We start from the raw sequence: 21613 nt of genomic DNA, 5'->3' as shown, positions 1-21613 counted from the left end.
AACATGTAAATTAATTTTAACAATATTTTGTATGGTTTTATAAATACTTGATAGTAAAAGTGCTTTTAAAATACTTGATAGTAATAAGTATTTTATTAGCTTTTTAGAGTAATAAATATATCATTTAAAAAATTGCAAGGTCTAGAGTCTATATTAAATAGTAAAGCAGTAACAATTTTTAAAAAATGATTGATGTTTGAGTCAAATCACTATTTTCTAAGTAATGAAAAACTTTCCCATTAGAAGTGAACCACTGAATTACTTGTATTAGAATACTGAAAGTTAATCCAACTTTCATTTATTTTGCTTTTAATTATTTATAAGCTAAAGAATGAAAGAATCCATAGAGACTTAACTGGAATCATAGTTTTTAACATTCACATTTGGAATATATCATGATAATGTTTTTAACATTCACATTTGAACTAATTTCAGCTTTAACTAGAAATCAATAGTATATGAACACATATGCACTCTATATAACTCTGGTATTGTCCTGTTAAAAATTATGGGAGTGGGAGTTAGGTACTAAAGTCCCATGCTTGAGGTAAAAATTGAAAGAGAATCTCTAACAACCAAAATTACCTATAAAAATCCTGTAAACTACCCTTAAGCAACCAGGACCTAGGTCTTTAGGGGCATAACAGCCAGAGGTATTATGTGTGGCCATACAAGTTGAACAGTGTACGACTGCCGAAGACTCTGAAAGGTGTTCCTTGGAACCGTTCAGGACAGAGTCTCTATTAAAGGCCTCGAATTAATTTCTTTGTTTTTTTTGGATCGCTACATTGACGATCCAATTAGACCCCTTTTCCTAAACAGGGGTCTAATCGAAAGTCAGGAAGGGGGTAAAGAGGAATGACAGGGAAATTCAGGGGTTTTTGTTCTTTACATAAAGTTGGAATTTGTATAAATTGAAGGCATGCATCTTGTGACTACACTGTAGTTCATACTGAGTCTGGTTACCCTTAACAGTGACTTGTGTACTTTTTACCACTACTCAATTCTGTTACCATATTTCCTACATTAGAGGCTGTTAAACCACATTCTCTTCTGTACTATAAATTGCAATGTTATTTGATTGTGGTCTATTTCATTCTAATTATATTAGAACGATTCATGGTTTGACCCTAAACAAAGATTAGTTATGTCCAAAGATTAGTTATGTTGCTATATTACTTCATTTCTTAGAGGTGTTCATATTAATAAGTATTGTCAAATAAATAAAAATTCATATATAAATACAAAATAATAAAGGTCTCCCTATAAAACAGAGTTAAACAGGGATTTTAATTGTGGCATTTCTCAGAATCTTCACTATTCAAATGTCCAGTGTGAATATATAAGAGGATTCATATTAGCTTCTACATTGTTTTTCTAAATTATCTGACCAGTTTCTATGGAACATGCTTTACAGAACACTGCTGTAGTAACTTCACTAAGTTTAAATACCAAAATGGCCAAGGTACCTTAATAAAATCACACATTTAGAAAAGTGAATGTCCTATTTTAAAACAATGTGGCTCTCATATCTTTTATTTACTTGTCAAAGAAGTTTGTTGAAACTAAATAAAATTGAAAGAATGTATTTAAGTGACTTTCCCTTCATACTCCTATTCCATTCTCGATACACAACCATAGTTAGATGACTTCCATTTTTCTCTCTCCTGAGATAACGCTGGAATAACTTTTGAGCTTTCACAATTTCACATTATTGGTGTATGGAAGTGTAACTGGCTAATTTTATGTCCTTAGTATAGAAAGGTCATGGAAGGTCATTTTGTATACTGAGTGACTTAAATGGACTATTTCTCTGTGGAAAAGCATTTGCTCTGAGAATGTTTCAATACTGTAATCGTCTTTCTCTCCACATATCTTTAGTAACCTAGTTACTCTTTGGCCTTTATATGACTGCACTGGCAGTTGATTTAGTAAGGTCAGGGTCTCCTCATTGTTTACAGCCGCTGTGCAATAACTCTTCTTTCACCTTATGTTATAACGAAGTTGACAAATGCTGCCTTTTTTCTAGCTTTGAGAGCTGGGTACCATCGCCCTCACATGAATTCTCTGGAATATTATCTAATAAACAGTAAATGCCCTTTCTTATTAGCCACGTACAATGATAAATTCAGTCTGCTATTTGCTGAGCATGTAGAAATTTCTGCTCTTCTGTGATTAGTGGGAGCTGCCCACCTGAGAAATGTCTTTACAGCAAAACCTGCAGCTCATATTAAAAAAAAAAAGTACGTATTGTAGTACAGAAGGTCCAGGGTCAACTACTTTCCTCAGAAAAATGAGGAAGGAGTAGAATTAGGAAATTTCAAGTATAAATTTTGGTCAATTTAGATTAGATAAAATAGGTAATAGTATAGCTAGAATAGGTAATGTTACAGCTTAAGGTACAATAAATAAATACTTTTGATACATAAATATGTGAAAAAGAATAGTACTGATAGAGCCAAGATGTTTTTATTCTAACGAGCTCTTTGAGGTCACAACAGTACTAGGCTTTTAATTGAGAAAGTTCTTAAATAGGTTATTAATAGGTATCAAAACTGCCATTAAAAAGCAAGAAGGTTTTTAATCCTCAAAAGTTTTCCATGTTTTATATTCATTGCATAGATATAACAGTAATGGATTTATTAGAAATGATTCAAGAAAGTAGTGTTTGAGAAGAATGATTGCAAGGTAAGATCTCATTTTAATAGGAAACCATGACGTGCTTAAAGGCTTTTTTCACCTTACTATTCTATTATTAATTTTTTCCCTATCTCTTATACGAGATGTGATCAAATAATGCAATGAATGTTTAAATAAAAAAAAATTTATTACAGTAAAAGACACATTGCCATTAATCTCTCTCAAAATACTCCCCCTCACTTCGAGCACACTTATCCCATGATTCTTGCCACTTTCTGAAGCAGTTCTGGAAGTCCTCTTTCGTGAGTGTCTTTAGTTGTGCTGTTGTGGTTGCCTTGATGTCCTGAATCATTTTGACTTTGGGCACGGTGCCAGATCCGGTGAATAAGTTGGATGAAGACACACTGTAATGTTTTTATTTGACAGAAATTTCCATATACCGGAAGTGATGTGTGACACGGAGCATTGTCATGATGGAGGATGATTTATGACACACTTTAAAACACACCTTCTCTCAACTGTAGCTCATACCTGACTGACTGAACCGAACAAGTTGAAACTTGTCACACACTGTTACTAAGGTTCAACGTGCCACTTCCCATATTGAAGATCCCTGCCTTTCTGTTGGATGGCACTCAGCAGCAGCAGTCACTGTATTTTTTTTATCACAATGGAAAGGCTCCATGTTATACATCGCTTCTGATATATGGCAATTTCTGTCAAATAAACACATTGTGTTGTGTCCTAATTCACCTTATTCAATGGATCTGGCACCGTGTGACTTCTGGCTCTTCCCCAAAGTCAAAATGATTCAGGACATTGAGGCAGCCATGACAGTACAACTAAAGACACTCACGAAAGAGGACTTCCAGAATTGCTTCAAAAAGTGGCAAGAACGATGGGATAAATGTGTTCAAAGTGAGGAGGAGTATTTTGAGGGGGATTAATGGCAATGTGTCTTTTACTGTAATAAATTTTTTTTATTTAAACATTCATTGTATTATTTGATTACACTTCTTATTTACATACAATTAGCAGAACTGTATAGAGTACATTTCTATTTTATATTCCCTTTATTTAACATATTTATAAATATTTTGCATGTTTCAACAGTCTTCATAACTACTATTCAAATGAGTGTATAACAGCGTATATGTTAATGTTAAATAATTATTAATTCCCTGAAGTTAGACTCTTAGATTACTAAGAACAGTCTTTTATTATAGCTGATTATGCAATCTTAAAGCATGTATCCTTTTGCTCCAGCTGAATTACTTCCTTGAGAAAAATCCATAAGACAGAAAAAAAAAAGTTCTTAAAGAGTAAGTTAAAACTCCTCTATGAGGCAGGAGGAGGCAGGAACCATATCTCACATATCTTTCTATTTCCTGAAGGCCTTAGCACAATGCTGAAAGTATTACAGAAATTTGATCCATGACAGAATGGCTGATTCATATTGAATAATATATTTTCATTTAATTCTATTAAATGGAAGAGTAAGTGTCTATTGATGCAATGGTTAGTCTATTAATGCATATGCTGTTTAACTTATTCCTTGCATTGTGAAAGCATTTGCTTAGCTGTGTCTTTATAAGTTTCAGAGTACAGGGAAGTGAGGTAGCACAGGGTTAAGGGACGTAGGACCACTACGGCAGCATTCACCTTATTCAATATCACTGCTTTTACATGAGTTTCTCCTCTCATGACTCAGGGATTACACTGCACACCATTTAGTTAATCCATAAAATAATCTCCTAGTACATATACTTCCTACCTAACCTTTGAAGAAAGAATTTATTTAATCAGATAAAAAAGAAAACATTGCCCTCTCTACAATTAGGCCTAATAGTCAACTTGAACACAAGTCAAATTAATGAAAGGATTTTGATATTCTTTTAACATTTTTGAAGTGTAATTTTACTCAAAAATGTTATAAAATCCAGAGAACTATGCCATATATCTTGTGATTCTTTATGCGTGTGGGAAATATCTTTTTGTCTCAAACAATCTGACTCTCTACAGTATTAAATTGGAAGCATGAATTATTTTTTGTCAGCCTTTTATGTTCAGAAAGTCTTCAGTTTTTTTTCCCATTGATACGATTATTTAATTCTCAGAGTAAGGTTGATAATTGATGGAAAGTATGAAGCTATAAAATTTAAAGCAAAATTTAAAATTATAGGTGTGCTTGAACATTAGGAGGGAGAGATGCAGAGTAGGACTAATACTGTTTAAAAACCTCCCATAATGCTGAGTGCCCAGTGCATGGTCCCTATAGCCAGAGTAATAGATTACTGAACCTCAGGGAAAGCCTATTTTTGTGAGGAAATAAGACAGGAATAGAAATAGATTTCATATCGCATGCCAACTAGAATTCACTAGCAGTGGTTGTCAAAATGTGGTCTTGAGAAGAATACCGAGGCAGCATTTGGGCTCAGTGGGAAAGTGCTGATTAGTTATGTCTGCCATAGCAAGGAAAAGAAGCAAAGCATATATTTGCCAACACTGGAAAAATTCAATCTACAAAAATGCCTGAGGATGTAATTTTGGAACTATGTTGTCATATTTTCCTCATTTCTCTATTTTGTTGTAGTTACTCCTTTCCTTTTTTCAAGTACTAATGTTCTTCAAGTGGCTGAGCATTGTAGGAGGATATTGGGGGAATATATGAACTATGCATTTGCTACATATTCCCATGGATAATGGCAAATACTCTACATCCTTGTATTTGCTTAATAGAACATTAGATAGTAGCTTGTGCCCCACTACAAATTCTTTTTGAGATTTTATTATACTCCGTCTATGAAGTCTGATTAGCCCAGAGAAAATCTATCTGGAAATGTAAAAATGTACCTCTTTTTCTCTAATCACATTTTTGAAACAGTGCTGTATTGGGAAAAATGTTGTCATTTTGTGACTGTGAACTGTGCAGTGGAAAGAACAAGGGCTTTGCAGTCAGTGGACATTGTTCAAATTCTTGCTTTACTAATTACTTGCTGTGTACCTTTGGGAAAGAGCCTCTTTGAATCTCCATTTCCTTATCTGAGGGATGGAGATAATAGTGAGGATTAAAGGACTTAACAGATAAAAGTGCCTAGCACAATGACTGGCACATAGTAGGCTCTCAACAAATGCCAGTAAAAGTTATTGTTGATAAGTATATTAGAATTTGTATCAGCATTAGTTTGGTATTAACATTAGTATTATTATCTTGTGCGAACAGTTCACGTAAATTGAATTTAGATTTTCTAATGGGTAGAAGTTTCACACTTCCTAATTGATTATTTAACGTTCTGTCATACTTCCATGAAGCTGTGCTAATCCCTCATTTCAACGCTGGTTTTGTCCAGCCAGTTATGTCTCTGTCATGAAAAACATCATTCAAAGTGTTAGTTACAGAAGTCAAACAAAAGAAATTGTCCCTGACGTGGTATATAGAGATAAACAATTTAGCAAGTGCTGATTACAGTAGCGCCTAGACAGCATTTTAAAATGAATGGAAAAATTATTGTCAAATTGTTGCCCTCAGAAGACAGAATTAGGGGTGCTTTATTAACTGGATGGAGAGAGAGAGTACCATGTAGTCACATAATGTTAGCCTTCAGTTCTCTAGAGCATAAGTTCTGAATTAAGATACTGGTTTGAGCTTCATCCTACTGTCACGATTCACATATTGCTGGAAGCTAAGTACTTAAAAGTTCGGCAATAGATTTATATGTACGATGGAAATTGGTAGTTCTAGTTCCTAAGAGCTAAACTATGATAAGATCCTGAACTATGGCCGAGTGGGGAGTGAGAACACTCCTGAGTGCCGTGGCCTGAGCAGAACATCATTTTTGAGCAGGCGCCTATCACAGACTTTGAGGCAGGGGTCTATCTGGCCAACCTATGCCCCTTCTCTGGATGCCACCTTTCAGCTGATGTTGTCAAGGAGCCCATAAACTGTGAAATTGTTTGACAGTGACATTCTGGGGACCTGGAGTAGGGATTGGAGGAAAGTGTTATTTCCCCCTTACGTTGCAGCACTGGCCAAAAGGGCATGGGTCAGCTGACTTCATCCTGGCTCACTCAGTAGGCTGCAGTGGGTGGAGGAGTCAGGGATGGGAGTGGAAGAGGTTGGAGAATGAATGTGTAGGACAATGTGGGTGGGGCTGGGGAAGTAGGGCTAAGTAAATGGACACCATATAGTCCTAAGTCCACTTTGTGTTATTACACTACCTGATGCCAGACATAACCCTGGACGCCATCGGGAGTATGCTTGACTTGGGGCTGAGAGTAGCCACCGAATTGATTATGAGGGTCAGGGGAGAGGGAGCAAGAGGTGTTTCAAAGGCCATGGCCAGGCACTGCTCCTGATGTCATTCTCCATGTAGCTTTGGCCTCAGGCTGGGCCGTATCTCCCAGGGGCTGTGCATCACGTGACAGCTACAAATAATGCTTTGCAAGGAGGTTATAAGGCATCATTGAAGAATAAATGAAAGTGGAGGTAGTTTGAAATTCACATTTACTAAGGGCTACCCATATTATTAAGGTACTTTTGCAAAATTATGTTTTTACAATCAATTGGATTTAAGGTTGTACTTAAAATATCGGCATGTTCACTTATACATCCACATACCTTCTTGAGTAGGAGTGAAAGCAAGAAGGTTGGGAAATGCACAGAGCTCTGAATGCTCCATGGGAGTCTGTCGGGCACAAGAATTTCAGCATTATTTGGAGTGGCTGCTCCAAATAATGAAAGACTTCTCTGACCAACATTATTTCTATTGGGTGTTCTATCTTTTGAAAGGAAAGGTTACAGATATAAGGTTATGAAATCTCTAATATGTTAGTATGAATTTATTAAGCTGTGGGTTTCGTAGCCTTCCTCATACTCCATTGTGGCCTTAATTTCTTCCCCTCTTACTACTCTCTGAAGAGAAAGAATAAAAGCTTCTCAGGTGAATTCCTGAGAAATAAGCCATCAGAGTAGAATAAAAATCACAGGGATCTAGAGGATGAGAAAGCTATGTCAGTGTCAAAGTGTGAGAGAACCCCGGAGAACCCTGGGAGTCTGGGGAGAGTAGAGAAAAGGAGAGTGCAGGAGAGCTTAATGAGTAACTGTGGGTTATACACTTAGACTCCTTTACCTGTTTGAGAGCTATGTACATGGGAGCAAAGACTGACATTTTACACTCTGTCATGCTTCCTTAATCCAGTATCACTCTGGGACAAACTAATGGGCTTTGGGACTTGGGGGGTGGAGGGGCAGTGTTCCAATTTTAGAAGCATAAAACAAACCAGGCATTCTTTAGCTAACAGTGCTATCCTTTAATCTGCTATGTCTCTTCTCCCGAAACAGTCTCAATTCCCTGGAATCAGAGACAGGGCGAGTGGGTGGCATTGGGAGAAAGGGTATGGACAACCGGAACCCATTCAGGCTACTGTGAAAATAAGAATGCTGACAAAACGTTCAGGCATGATACCCTTAGAACGCTGGTTCCTTTTGTTTCTCAAACAAAAGTATATTAAGGGCAAAAACAGTAGCACACGTCTTTGTCAGAAACAAGCACAGCAAGTCAATCACAAAAGTTTCCATTTGGTCACCCACAGATTAGACTGGAGGATTGGATCAAACTGCCAACTCTATATACAGTACCCAACTCCTGGCCCACGTGTGGCGGTGTCATCACAGAGCCTGCCATTCACTGGCCCGTCCACTGATTATTGCACACTCTGTTCAACCATAAACCTCTGGCCCTCAGACATGAGCCTTTATCTTGACTTTACCTCCTGATCATTTTGACTTTTTGGCATTTTCTCATCTTAGATTCTTCATCAGTATTTTCAAAATACAATGGACATTCATAATCTTGAAAAAGCATGGAAGAAATGATTTTATGTGCTTTTCTTCAAAAAGAAGGCTCTTACCTGTCTGCTTGTACAGCCATAGAACAGTTAGAGAGTTCTGCTGATGGGCACTGGCTGTGGAGTCCATTAACCCTATACCATAACAAGAAGCCTGGATTAAATTATTTCAGTTTACAGGTGCCATTGTTCTCTTCCATTAACTGCAGACTCACGCCATGAGTCCTTTCTACTAGCTCTTTCCCCGCAATGTTAAAGCATGCCTGTCTCTTCAATAACACATATAAAGACAAAAACCAAGAGACGTTTTCCATTCTCTTTCTCTTCAGACAGGTTTCTTGATAAAAACAATACCGGACTTGATACTTTATGTTACTCTTCTCTCTGACCTCATGTTCACTCCTCCTCCATTGCAGTCTGTCTTACACAACTTCATTGAGAATGTTCTTGCAAAGGCTGCCCATGAACACCTGAGCACCTGGTTGCTAAATTCAATGGACACACTTCACTTTCTATCTTACTGAAGGTTTGTGGCGTCTTAGCCACTACACTCTTTGAAACCCTCTCCCCTTTTGGCTTCTACGATACTGCGCTTTCCCTGCTTTCTCATTCCCTGTCTGGCTCCTCTCTCTCAGTCTCCTTTGGGTATTCTCCTTCAGTTCATTTCTTGAATTTTGGTGTTCCAGGAGGTTGCATTCCTTTCCTGTTAATTTGCATTCCTTATAATCTCCATGGGTTAGCTCAATTACACTTCAAGCTTCAGCTACAATCTATATGCTGATGATCTTTAAATCTACATCTCTGGCCCAGATCTTTTCACCTGAGCTTGAGCCTATAAGTATAACTGCCTATAGGACATCACCACTGAGGTGCCCCACAGGCATCTTCTAGTCAGCATGCTTGCAATGGTCTCGTTTCTAGTCCCAAAACTTGTCCTCTTTCCTCTCTCTCTTAGTGGTAATACCATCGACCAGCTTGTCTAAGAAAGAAACTTGACAAACATCCTTGATTCTTTTCTCTCTTCCTCCCTCCATATTCAACCAATGACCAAGACACATTCATCTTCCTTGTCTAATAATTAATCCATTTTCTTAGCTCCTGACCCCAAGTTTATTTCCATCTCATTAAGTGAGGCCCGGCTCTTTTCTAGCTTAGATTGTTGCAAACATATAACTGTCTCTGTTTCTAGTCTTGTTCCTTGCTTTCCACTTCCAGTCTAAATCACCCCTAGAGTGATCTTTCAGAGAGCAAATGTGAACGTGCCATTCTCTTGCTGAAAAACCCTCAATGGCCGCCCATTGCTTTTATGATAAAATCCAGAGGGCCTTCCCTGCTGCCCCCACTCCCACTCCACTGCTTCCTGTGTTGGACTGCTTTAGGGAAGATGGTCTAGAGTAATAGTTCAATCTCTGGCTATTTCATGCTTGACTTCGCTTTGGAAGCTGCCAGTTGGTGATTTAGAGGTGACCTCTTCCGTGCTCTGCTGTGAGCACTGTCTCAAGCAGTCCTTGGAGAGCCTTGGGCTTATTGTCACTAAAAGCATACATTGACTTGAGCCTGTGACCTAAAGTTGAACAACTGTATATTCTGCTGTCCATGCCCTGAGTCAGGAAAGTGAGCTTTGGAAACACTTTCGTTATTTTTTAAGTCCAATTTGGCCTAAATCAAGAAATATATTTTCAACTTAATAATATTTTAAAAGTAATATTTTAAGACATAGATGATAGTGTTTTTTACTTCTACTTTTCCCCTTATAATTGTTTTTCAGAGAGAGGTGAATAGATCTCCTCAACTCTACTGACATTCATATGGTGAATGAGTGCCTTTATTTTCTTCTCTTGTCATCTGTCTTTCTCTGGTTTTAGAAATGGAAAGTAACAAAAGCTGTTTGTGATCATACCAGCAGGAAACATCCTTGCTCCTGGCTGATTCACAAATTGCCCCTGTGTTGCTTGCCATTTCAAATGGAGGGACAAGAAATGAATGGACAAGAAAATTTAAACAGCAGACACGCACATATTCTACTTATAAAGGAGGGGAGAAATCAGTAAATACAGAAAGGGCATATACATACCAAAGACCCCCAAAGGAAAAGTATAAAGAATGCTTCAGAAAGATTAGGTATGGAAGAAAGAAAAGGGGAACCTGTTTTCTTGTGGAAAGAAGTCAATTTTCTAAAATGTTAATAAATTGCCTTTTCAACTGTTAAATAAAATACGGTTTATACACAATTTTCTAAAAGCTCCACAACTAGATGGTTATCAAGGCAAACTTTCTCCTCTCCATTAGTCTTGTCTACAGCCTGAAAGAAATTATGATTATCAAGGGGGAAAAATCAACATCATGCATCTTACACAAGGATGTCCTCCACCAGGGTATGAAGGGCACTGGGATTGCGGATCAGTTTGTCAAGGAAGCTGACAATATCAGTAAATTTTGGTCTGTGATTTCTCTCCTTCTGCCAGCAGTGGAGCATCAGCTGGTGTAGAGATGCCGGACAGCCCATGGGAGCTGGAAGTCTGTAACCTTCTTCAATGGACAGAATGACCTAAATGAAAGCATATATGTTATTCTCTTACTTTGGGGGACAAATCATACATACGCCAAGTTACAATTCCTTTTTTGTACAGGAAGTAGAAGCTAAAATATTTGTAAGCATGAAAACTACCTGTGAATTCAAGTGGTCCAGACAGGGATAAATATAAAATTTGTGAACAAGAATTGCAAGTATTTCCATAGCATCTTCTGAGCCCCCTAAGAGGAAAATATGTATTTTAAACATATGGTGAATGGAAGGGAGGTTAAATTTCATCACAATGTTGAGAAATAATTTTTGTGTGATTTAGCTGGAACATCTCAAAACCCAATTAGGACATCAGAAAATCAGCATAAGATTGATGTCACACATTGAAAAACATGTGACAAATGTTTTAAGTAAAATTGTACTTCTGCTGAAGCACTGAATTCCTGAATCGTTTTTTTTTATTCTTTTTATTATAAGGTGAGTGTGTATTCTTTTTCTAGTTATCATTTCTTCTTTCTTCTTTATTACCTATTCATTTCCTCTTCACTTATTTCTGGCTTTCCCTGAGTCTGACACTGATGTGATTTTAAAGTCCTCTCATAACTTCTAAGGTCATTTAATCTTTGAAATCTCATCAATGGCCAACTTAAGGCCACAGAGCAAGGGAGCATTCAGCCTGGGTACCCTCGGGGCCACCGCCCTCCCACAGAACTTTCTGTAGTGATGGCAACATTTTCTCTATCCAAAGTGGTAGCGACTGGTCACATGTGACTATTGAGCCCTTGAAACATGCCTGGTAGGACTGAGGAACTGAATTTTCAGTTTTAGCTCATTAATTCAAATTTAAATTTCAATAGGCACAAGTGGTAGTAGCTACCTACGAAACAGTGTGGCGCTGGGGAAAGAACTCTCTATAAGAAGCCAGATTTAAGAGCAACAAGATGACAGATTTTTTTTCATTTGTTTGTCTGTTTTGGTACTTAGGAAGTCACACTTAAGACAAGGCAAGCTATTTATCTGTTTAATATATGACCCACCTGGGAATTTCCTACCAATGTGATAAAATGGACCTTGAATTTAAGTAGCTTATTTTTATATGAAGTGTTCAAAGGTTTTCCTGTGAGCCTTTATTCTTATATCATCTCTGGGAGAAAGACAATGGGAAGGGTTTATTTTCCCATTTTTGAGGTAGTAAAACTGAGGAACAGACTAATATTTAAAGGTAAGCACAATTCAACCTCATTTCCTTATTAGGTAAATAGGAAAAGACTTTTATTTCATAGTTTGCACGCGCTCTCTGCCAACGGAAATATAAAAATGCAAGTGTTATCTTGCTAACAGAAGAATTCTCTTTATTGTAGCACCATCTACATGCTTTCTGTATTTTTTTTTAAACACATCTCATTTTAATTTCTTTTTAAATTGACACTATTTGACATGACTCTAAAATAGCCGTAATTTATGCTAGAGGCAGTTTGTAAAAAAGAGCAGTAATATGTCTTCAGGAAACTCTTAACTGCTAAGCTCTAGCTTTTAAAGTAACAGGGAATTTCTCATAGTCCCATCAGTGTCTTTGTGACCAGAACGCTTTAACCTGTCAGGATACTAGCATTTTTCTATTCATTATACATTCCATTATCGAACAAGACTTTTTTCTTATCTGTTTTCTGACTATTTTTGCTACCAACTAGGCTTGGGTTTTAAGACATTTTGTAACACATTTTAGTAAAACAGGTTGTGTGTAAAAATGCTTGTAATGTGCCAAAACTACTGTGGATAGTTTTGAAAAGTACTAAGAGAAATGGAATAGAATTCCATTATAGAAAGGCTCTAAAATCCCACCCTAGGAGAGCTCTCTAGTCAATTTACCACAGTTACCTAATTATAGGTGCTTAGAATAAAATAGATGACAGGTGAGCTTATATTCTGAGGGGAAAAAAAATTAGCTGCCTTTACTGAATATCTATCATGTTAGGTGCTTTGCATATTTTTCTTCATTTAATGCTTAAAATAACTCAGTATGGAAGTTATTATTATCCCCATTCTTAAACGAGAATGTTCAGACTTGCAGAGGTTAGAAAACTTGTCTAAAGTCACACAGCATAGGTAGCAGAGCTGGAATTTGAACTTAGTTCCTTTCAGCTTCCAAACTTTTCTTCTGGCCATCCCCCCAGAAATGCTTTTCAGATTTCATAATTATAACATCTTCCTCTGCAGTCTATATTAACTCACACAATTTTAGGAATGAGTACCATGTTATCTTTTGTCATAGCATCTGCTAATTATACTTCAGTGTTTTTATTTGGACCCTAAGTTTAATATTCTGGGTAAATAAAAAAAACGTTTACTTCATAGTTTGCAAACTGTAATCTCTGGCTGAACACAGTCATTTTTGAATGCTTCTGAGTCTTGTACATATGTGTATTATTGCATGCATTTCGTTGTATTGTAATTTTTTCATCTGCCTTTCTTTTAAGGCTATACATACTTGAAAACAGGAATTATTTTGCTAGATTTTGCATTCTCATCATTTAGTACAATGCATGACACATTAATAAATGTTATTGACTTAAACAAAAGCTAGTAGAGGAAATTTTTGGATTTGTCTTTTTAGAGGAGCAGGTTCTTAGAGAACTTGGAGGCTCAAGGTACCCAAGATGGATTCAAAGCACAAGCACGGCAGCATTTAAATTCCCTTCTGAAGGAAATACTAAAATACCAGTGCATCAAGCATCATTGTCCAAAATGATCTCATGATCTCACTCTGGTTTGCCTGGGGAATGAGCCAGGTGAGGTTGGGGCTTGCTCTTCTCTAAGAGAGAGTGATTGGACCTAAACTCATTCCTGTAATATCAGCTGTTTCTTCCTCCTGTCCAGAGAGGTTACCATCTCCCATATGCCCTAACGTCCTTAGCTGCCGGGAAGCTGGTTTTCCCTGTAACTCCTGTAAACAGCTGACACCCAAATCCAGACTGCGGTGCCAAACTGACTATTCTTTTTTTGACAAAGCTGCCCTCATGATTGTCCTGTAAAGAGAATAAGTGACAAGGGAGTGTGGTCCCTCGCCTGAAACCTTTACCACGATGTGTTCAGAATGTGTCTGCCCTTCTGTGGGGACAGTAGAAAGACCTGGGGTTCAGAACTTTTTTCTTACTGACCTCTGTCTTTTAAGTTTCCTCAGTCTTTTAACTTGTGACCTTATGAAATTTGTCTTGAGCCCTGGTTCATGACAGGTGTCAAGCATGAAGAGTCTCACCTTATAGGAGAACAGTAATAACAACAATAATAAAAGTGACAATAATAATAACAGCTAATAATTTGTACCCAAGAGCTCTAAATGATTTGCATGCATAAAGGAATAACATAATGAGTAAGAAATATTTCTGTCTTTAGGAGAGAGAAGTACCATGTAGGACAGGGAGCTATGGGAACAGGTGGGAGGAGAACCCAACCCAGACTTGGGAAGGCTTCTCAGAGGAGGTGAGCTGAACATTAAAGGATATGTATATATTATATAATCTGTATCTATATCTATATCTATATCTATACCTATATCTATATTTATACCTATATCTATATCATCTATATCTGGCAGCAGAGTCAACTAGGTGGGAAAAGAAGACCTGACCAGGGAATAAAATTAGATTCGTGTGGCTAGAATAGAGTCTTCAAAGAAAGAAATGGTGATATTTACTTAACTGGAAGGTTAAGGAAAAATTATGTTTCTTGAGCTTATGGATGATTTTGCTTGCTACAAAAAAACTCTTTGAGAAGGGAAAAGGGTTTTAGCAAGTAAATGACATGAGATTTGCCCTTTGGAAGTTCACTCTGACTGCAATGTGGAGAGTGCATGTCAGGGGGAGGGGGCCAGAAAAGAGGCTTGCAGTGACCCAGGAGAGAGAGAGAGAGAGATTAGGACAGACTTAATGGAGGCAGTGTCTGTGGTGTATGAGAAGTGGACCGATTTGGCAGGAGTACTGGACTGGGGTGAGATTAGATGTGGCAGTAGAGTGAGGAAACCAAGAAAAATTTCTAGATTTTTGGATTGGTCAACCGGTAAGATAGAGGACCCAGGAGGAGAAGCAATTTTAGGGTTGGAGAGATGTTGAGTTCAATTTTCTATGAGCTTTCTGATTTCAGATTCAAGAAACATATATAACTTTGAGAGCTTATTAGGTGCCGGGTTCTGGGCAAGGTGTTTTAACATAGATTAATTTATTAAGGTCTTAAAATACCTTAGTATGTGAGTATGGTTATGCATATTGTATAGGTAAGAAAACTGAAGCTCAAACTGATGAACAAACTGGGTCAATATCACGTATCTAGTAATTCCCTGAAGAATGGACTAATCTTGCTAGCCTCTGAATCATGGTAGTTTTAGAGAAAATCTGTTTTAAGTCTTGAGCCACATACCTGACTCATTCCTCAGAATTAGATCTTGATCCCTCCTTTACACTCCGTTTTCATTCTCACCTAGTATTTGCTTATGACTTCCATTGCTGCAGCTCTAGCTCAGCTTTCTCTGCAGATTTCTATACCAATCAGTTACAGGGCATGCCACTTCATAAAGCTGTCATACAGGTGCCTGAGATTAATTTTGTTCAAAACTAACTCTGCTTCTCCTTTGGGATTTCTGCCCTTTGCAAAGGGTATCACTGTTCTTCCTAGTGAGATCAGGGGTCATTAGGGGCCCTGGCTTTCCTGACACTCAAAATTCACTGATCATGCTGATTCTACCACCTTCATATATTTTAAATTTAAATTTGATTCTTAATCCTCTCTCTGCTTATTTTGATCACTGTAATAACCTCCTAATCAGTGTTCTTGTCTCCCCTTTCCCTCCTTCAATCATCTCCCAAGGTGTACCCAATGCAATCCTATTGCAGTGGAACTGTGATCACGTTCTTCCCACATCTGAAATCCTGCAGTGGCTCACCATGCCTGGCTCTCAGGTCTTGCCTCTGCCTGGGTTCCATTTGCCCCTGCAGTCTGGCCACTACAAAAACACTTGTGGTCCTTCAGCTGGGCAAGCTGACTTGGTCCTTCAGCTGGGCAAGCTGAGTGCTTCAAAAGCAGCAACTGTTTTGTTTTTCCATCTGTTCCCAGCATCTAGCACAATGTCTGTGTCAAGTCAAAGGACAGAGGTCCAATTGTCATATATGTGTGATTTACGAAAGTTGTATTTTAGGAGCAGCTTTAGAAAGCCTGCAGTATTAACCTTTATCTTGATAAACATTTCTTTTGTGAGAAGTTTTGCTTTATGGGTTTGTTTTCTGATTCCTTAATTAAGGACTGATAGGGAATCAGGAGCATATGGGGTGCTTTGTCTAAAAGACTAATTGAGGTTTGTTGTTTCAGGATATGAAGGGGTGATAATTAACTAGAGAGTTGTTTTTTTTTAACAGTTTTGTTTTATGATAGTTGTAGGCTGTCATCTTTCAGAGAAGAGTTATACAAGGTTATACCCTTATTTAAAAATGTAAGGAGAAAATGAAAATAAAGTGTAAAAATATGAAAATGACTGCAGAGATAATTTCCATGCAGAGGTAGAAGGAATTAGATTCTGTCAGAAATTATTATCTAAAACCTGGCTGGTTATTCTAAATAGACCATACTGGTGCCTTGTCATTGACACTGCAATTTTTAGCAGCCTAGTATCAACATAAGGCTGAATTGGGGCATGTCGCAGACTGTTCTGCTGTTGCTTAATCTGATGAGTTTTCCAGTTGTGTTGACAGTTTCTGAATCAAAGCCGGCAATGTGCACCTTTTATTAAACCAGGAAACAAGGAGGAGACAGTCAATAGAAGATGCTGAGACATCCCTGAACAATACCTAGAACGAGGATGGCTTGGGCCGTGCATTTTTATGGCTGCTAAATATCTCCAAGAGAGAAGCACATTGAATCTAGTTATTCATATTTTCTTTTAAAAGAAGCTGTCTCAAAATTTTAGTAAGGACTGAACTGTACAGTAGGTATTGGAACGGGAAATGATTTTATTTTTATCTTCCCTCTAAATTGTCTAAATTCCTGCTTTGTGGAAAACTTATAATTTCAGGTAGAAGGGTGATGGTGCATCAAAGGGTCCCAGTATACACTTACTTTTTGTGGTAATAATTACTTATACATAGAAGATATTTAGATTTATAACACAGTAATATTAAAAACAATAGCAATGTATTTTCCTGACATGCAATATAAAGGTTGTGTTTGCATAGAGAAGAAAAAAAAAGAAAGGAAAGAACTGGTTATAAGTAAATAGCATTTATAATCTATATAAAAATGGAGAGTACTTGTCCTTAGTCAGTTACCACCTTGCAGACTGTGGACAAAATGGGGAACAGTATGAAGTGTAGGACTCTCATAGGCTAAAAGGGTGTTGATGATATGATTTATCGTTTGGAAAATCTTTACCCCCTCCCAGTTGAAATTCACACTCCTTGAGACTGAGATAACTATCACTTTCTATGTAACTATGCTTCAGTGTGTAAGCAGTGGAAAGAACATTAGTGAAGGTATAACGTGAACTGCATCAAAAGCCTAAACTGTCACTAACAAGCTCTGATGTTGGGCAAGTAAGTCTCTGTCTCCTCATTAATAAAGAAATGAGATCTGGATTCAGTGCTTGCAATAGTACATCATTTCACCTCACAAAGCTGTGTTTCTAGAGTCATTTAAACTGAAGGCTTAAGCTGCAGGACGTTTGGTACCATCTCTGGATCTCAAGGTTCTGTAACCTCCAGATCTAGACTTGGTCTCCCTTGAAAGGACTGTTCACCACGGAGCTCCACGTATAGGGAGACAAGAATGCAGACAGAGACATAGTATATCCTGGTAAATGACAACCAGGAAGCCTTGGGAACCATGATATTCCTTACTATGCCAGTTCCCCTCCAATAAATTCTACTTTTTGGAACTATGATGACACATTCCAAACCTACTTTTCTGAAACTGTTTTTTCCTTTAAGAATATAATGTTCTTAAAACTCAGGATCATTTCCCCAAGTACTTTCTTGGAAAAAAACAAAAAAAAACACACACAAATATTTCTTCGCTGGTGCATCATTTTGATTTTAGAAAGATCTTAGGCAACTCTAATACATTTCTTGGACCCACGAAAATACATAAAAGCTATGGAAAGATAGTTTATGAGTACAAAGAAAAGGTGATTTAAAAATGTCTTCTTTGTCAATGTTCCAAAGAGAACAAAAGATGGAATAAAAATTCTAAGAGCAAAAGATTGTGAATGCATGTCTCCCAAACAGAAACTGAAGGTATAATTAATTTTTTTTTATGATAACATTGCTGATATGTGTATATTTTCTAGCTTTGTGGCATTTGGTTAAAAAAAATTCCCTTGAAAATTACATGTGGTAATAGCATATTGGTTATTGGTTTCCTCTACTTGGAACTTCACTATTTGAATTATTTACAATAGTGATTGATTGCATCTCATAATATCCCCTACTGTACTCTTGCCTCTGTAGCAGACATGCATCATACCAGTGTAACTAGTATATATTTAATTAAAAGATTGCTATTGCTTATGTACCAATAGTAGAGATTATTGAAAAACTGAGAAAAAGAAGGCCATTTTGAAAATTGCTTTTGTAGAATACATATTCAAATAAGTGCAAAAATTCCCTCTGTAATATGGAAAGTTGAAATAATAGGAATGGACCTTTAGCAATTTACTGTATCTTACACAGGTCATTACACAAGGACCATTACATAATAAAGTAGAGTTAGAAAAATCTAATCAGAGACAAAAATTGGAAATGACTGGACTTTCCGAGTCATAAAATCATACTGCATTTCTAGGTAAGTGGATTCTACACATCTCCCATTTTTGGCTGAAATATTGACCTATAATTGAGAAAGGTTATAGAATTATGAGGGCAAACAAGAAATATGGTATAAGGTTATTTGATTCCTTCTTAAATTTGAAAAAGGAATCAATTCAGATAAGGTCAAAAGATTATTTCCAACCACATCACCTATAAAAAAAATCCTAAAGATAAACTCTAATTTTTTTCCTCAGTTAAGCTTCCGAAAGCAATCTAAAGCAAAACTCATAAAAGCTTTTGAAAAATAAGGAGAAAAACAAACCACAAAAATATTGAGGCAGCATTATGTTTCTTAGTAAACCTCAAATGAGATGTTCCCTGCTAGTGATTCTCTTTTTGGGAAACTGAACTAGCTTAGTAGCATATGCCTAAATGATACCAAGAGGCATTTGGGTTTCAAATTATTTCAAGGTGATTTTTTTTTTTTTTTTTGGTAAAACAGCATCGTGTCAGGGAAAAGCAAAACCAAACCCAAGACTCTAGCCTTGCATTCAGATCATTAGTTCGAGCCACGTTGCCTCTCATTTATGTGGTGCTAGTTTTTCCCCTACATACTAGCTCTGTGGGGATTTGCTTATTTAATGTTGCCTGCTGTTCATGTTTTGCTTGCATTTTCTTCTGTTAAGCACGTTACACAGTGTAAATGTTGGAAGAACTGCAGTGCCCTTGGTGTCATCTTTGGAGCTTGTATAGTTCCTAGCATTACAATGTACTCCCATTATGTAGTAAACAACAATTATTTTGAACTAGGATGAAAATAAAATATATTCCCCTGTAATACCTTAAAAAAAAAAAGAATAAAAATGCTAGAAAACAGCAAGGATTTGTGTACCTTCGATGTGCCTGTGACGTTTTTGGTAATAGGCTAAATATGTCGATCATTAGAATTTGATTTTAAGCTACCACCTTAACTATTTTTAAGAAATTCAATAAATATGGTACATTTTATAAATTTTTAACATCACGACACAAAATACTGCAGAAAAGATTTATAGTTGCAAACAACAGTGAGTCAATACACATTCTTTTGCTAATAGGAAACAATGAAAACACTTCTCTTCTGACAGAGTGGCATACATAATTAAAGATGCTTTGATCTCATGATGTAGAACATCTGTGGTTTGGAGATGCCTTTGAAATTTAGACTTCTACAGGATAGCATAGAGGGTAAAAGCATGCACTTTGGAGTAAGCAGGGGGCTTGAGTTTCAATTCTACCATTAACTAGCTGGTGACCTTGGGCAAGTTACTTAATCTTCCTAGAAAGCCTCAGTTCTCTTATCTAGTAATAATAGTGTCTACTTTAGATAATTATTTTAAAGATTAAATGAGTTAATCATCTAAAATACTTGGCTCGTAAGCTCAGAAAAATGCAAGTTTTGATTATTACCATCGATTAAACGCTGTCCATGTACAATTATCTCTAATTCAAATCCTGCAGTTGAGTATTTTGAGTCCCATTGTAGACAGTATCTCAGAAAGCCTAAACCACTTGCCTAAGATTACATGGCCAGTGAATCATGGACTGGGATTTGAACCCAGGTCTTTCTAGCTCTAAAGCACTGGCTTTTAACTGGCAGTGTATTTCGTTTCCCATCTCTGACGGGGCAATGCTTGGGGAAAGTTTCGGTTGTAATGACTTGGAGGTTGCTGCTGCCATATAGTGGGTAGAGCCCGGGATGCTGCTCAACGTCCCACAATGCACAGCATAACCCCCACAACAAGATTTATTTGGCCCAACACGTCAATATTTCTGAGGCTGAGAAACCCTGCTCTAAAGCTCTCATCAGCTTTCCAATCCACCTGCTGCCTCACTATTATAGAATACAGTGATGCACAAAGTTAATAACTTGGTGCCATTTCATACAGCAATAAATGAAATTGCTATTGAAAACAATGTATATGGGAAAAGGACAATATAGTATACCTCCGGTAGCACAAGTACTTTTCTCTGGGGACTGCCTCCCTCAGTCCATGTAATGTGGGGGAAATCGCCAGTCCCAGCGCCCACCCACCTCCGGGCGCACGGGCGGGCTCATACACCTAGCTGGGCCAATCACGTCTCCATTTCCTGTCATCGTTTTGGTTCAGGGTTAGGCAGGACCCTACCAGAGCCAACCAGAATTCTCTGGGGTTGGTATATCTCGTTCTGCTGAGGTTGCTGAACTGGAATGCTGAGCTGTGGAGTGTAAAAAATAAAGCAAAGAAGAAGACCTTTGCAGTACGAGAAAATGAGGTCAAAGGACCCAGAAAAACACTAGAAAACTGCATGATCCCTGAGATCCAGCATTGCTAAATGACCTCCTTAGTCTCATGAACAAAGACAATTTAGTTTTACTTAAGTTAGTTTGGGTTGAGTTTCTGTCATTTATAATCAAAAGAACCCTGAATAACAGAGAATGCATGCCTTTATTGACATATATATTTAAAAAAAATATCAAGGTTTCATTCACACAATGGTATCTCTATTTAAAATAAAAAAAGATAGAAGCCATGAGGTCTGCCCTTGAGGAATGTACACTCTGAAAGGCAGGGAAAGATTTACAAGTGTCAAAACTTCATCTCCTCACCTCCACAGCGGGCTCCTTGAGAGCGAGGACTGGATTTTCTGATTCTCAATCCCCACCGCACATGCATATCGGGCCCAATGACTGGCATGTGTTTAGTAACTTAACTGCTGGATGGTCGTTACGTTTGTTAGGCCTGTTATGGAGTAGTACTGTGCACTCTAATTTTCTCATTTCCTTTCCCTAATG

The 21613-nt window shown here is 37.4% G+C and overlaps 1 protein-coding gene across 1 annotated transcript in view; it reads right to left on the bottom strand.

Annotated features, from left to right (window-relative positions):
- The window catches only part of EPHA6 (EPH receptor A6), an 869632-nt gene that overhangs the window by 2569 nt on the left and 845450 nt on the right, over positions 1-21613 (bottom strand). The window contains 2 exon segments of the mRNA XM_033122487.1: positions 8551-8622; positions 10842-11035. Of these exon segments, the coding sequence (XP_032978378.1) occupies positions 8551-8622; positions 10842-11035 (266 nt within the window).

Source organism: Rhinolophus ferrumequinum, chromosome 2, assembly GCF_004115265.2.
Source record: "Rhinolophus ferrumequinum isolate MPI-CBG mRhiFer1 chromosome 2, mRhiFer1_v1.p, whole genome shotgun sequence".
In the NCBI taxonomy this organism is placed as follows: Eukaryota; Metazoa; Chordata; class Mammalia; order Chiroptera; family Rhinolophidae; genus Rhinolophus; species Rhinolophus ferrumequinum.
Note: the sequence above shows the minus strand (reverse complement) of the source record. Positions and strands in the feature narration are given on the sequence as shown.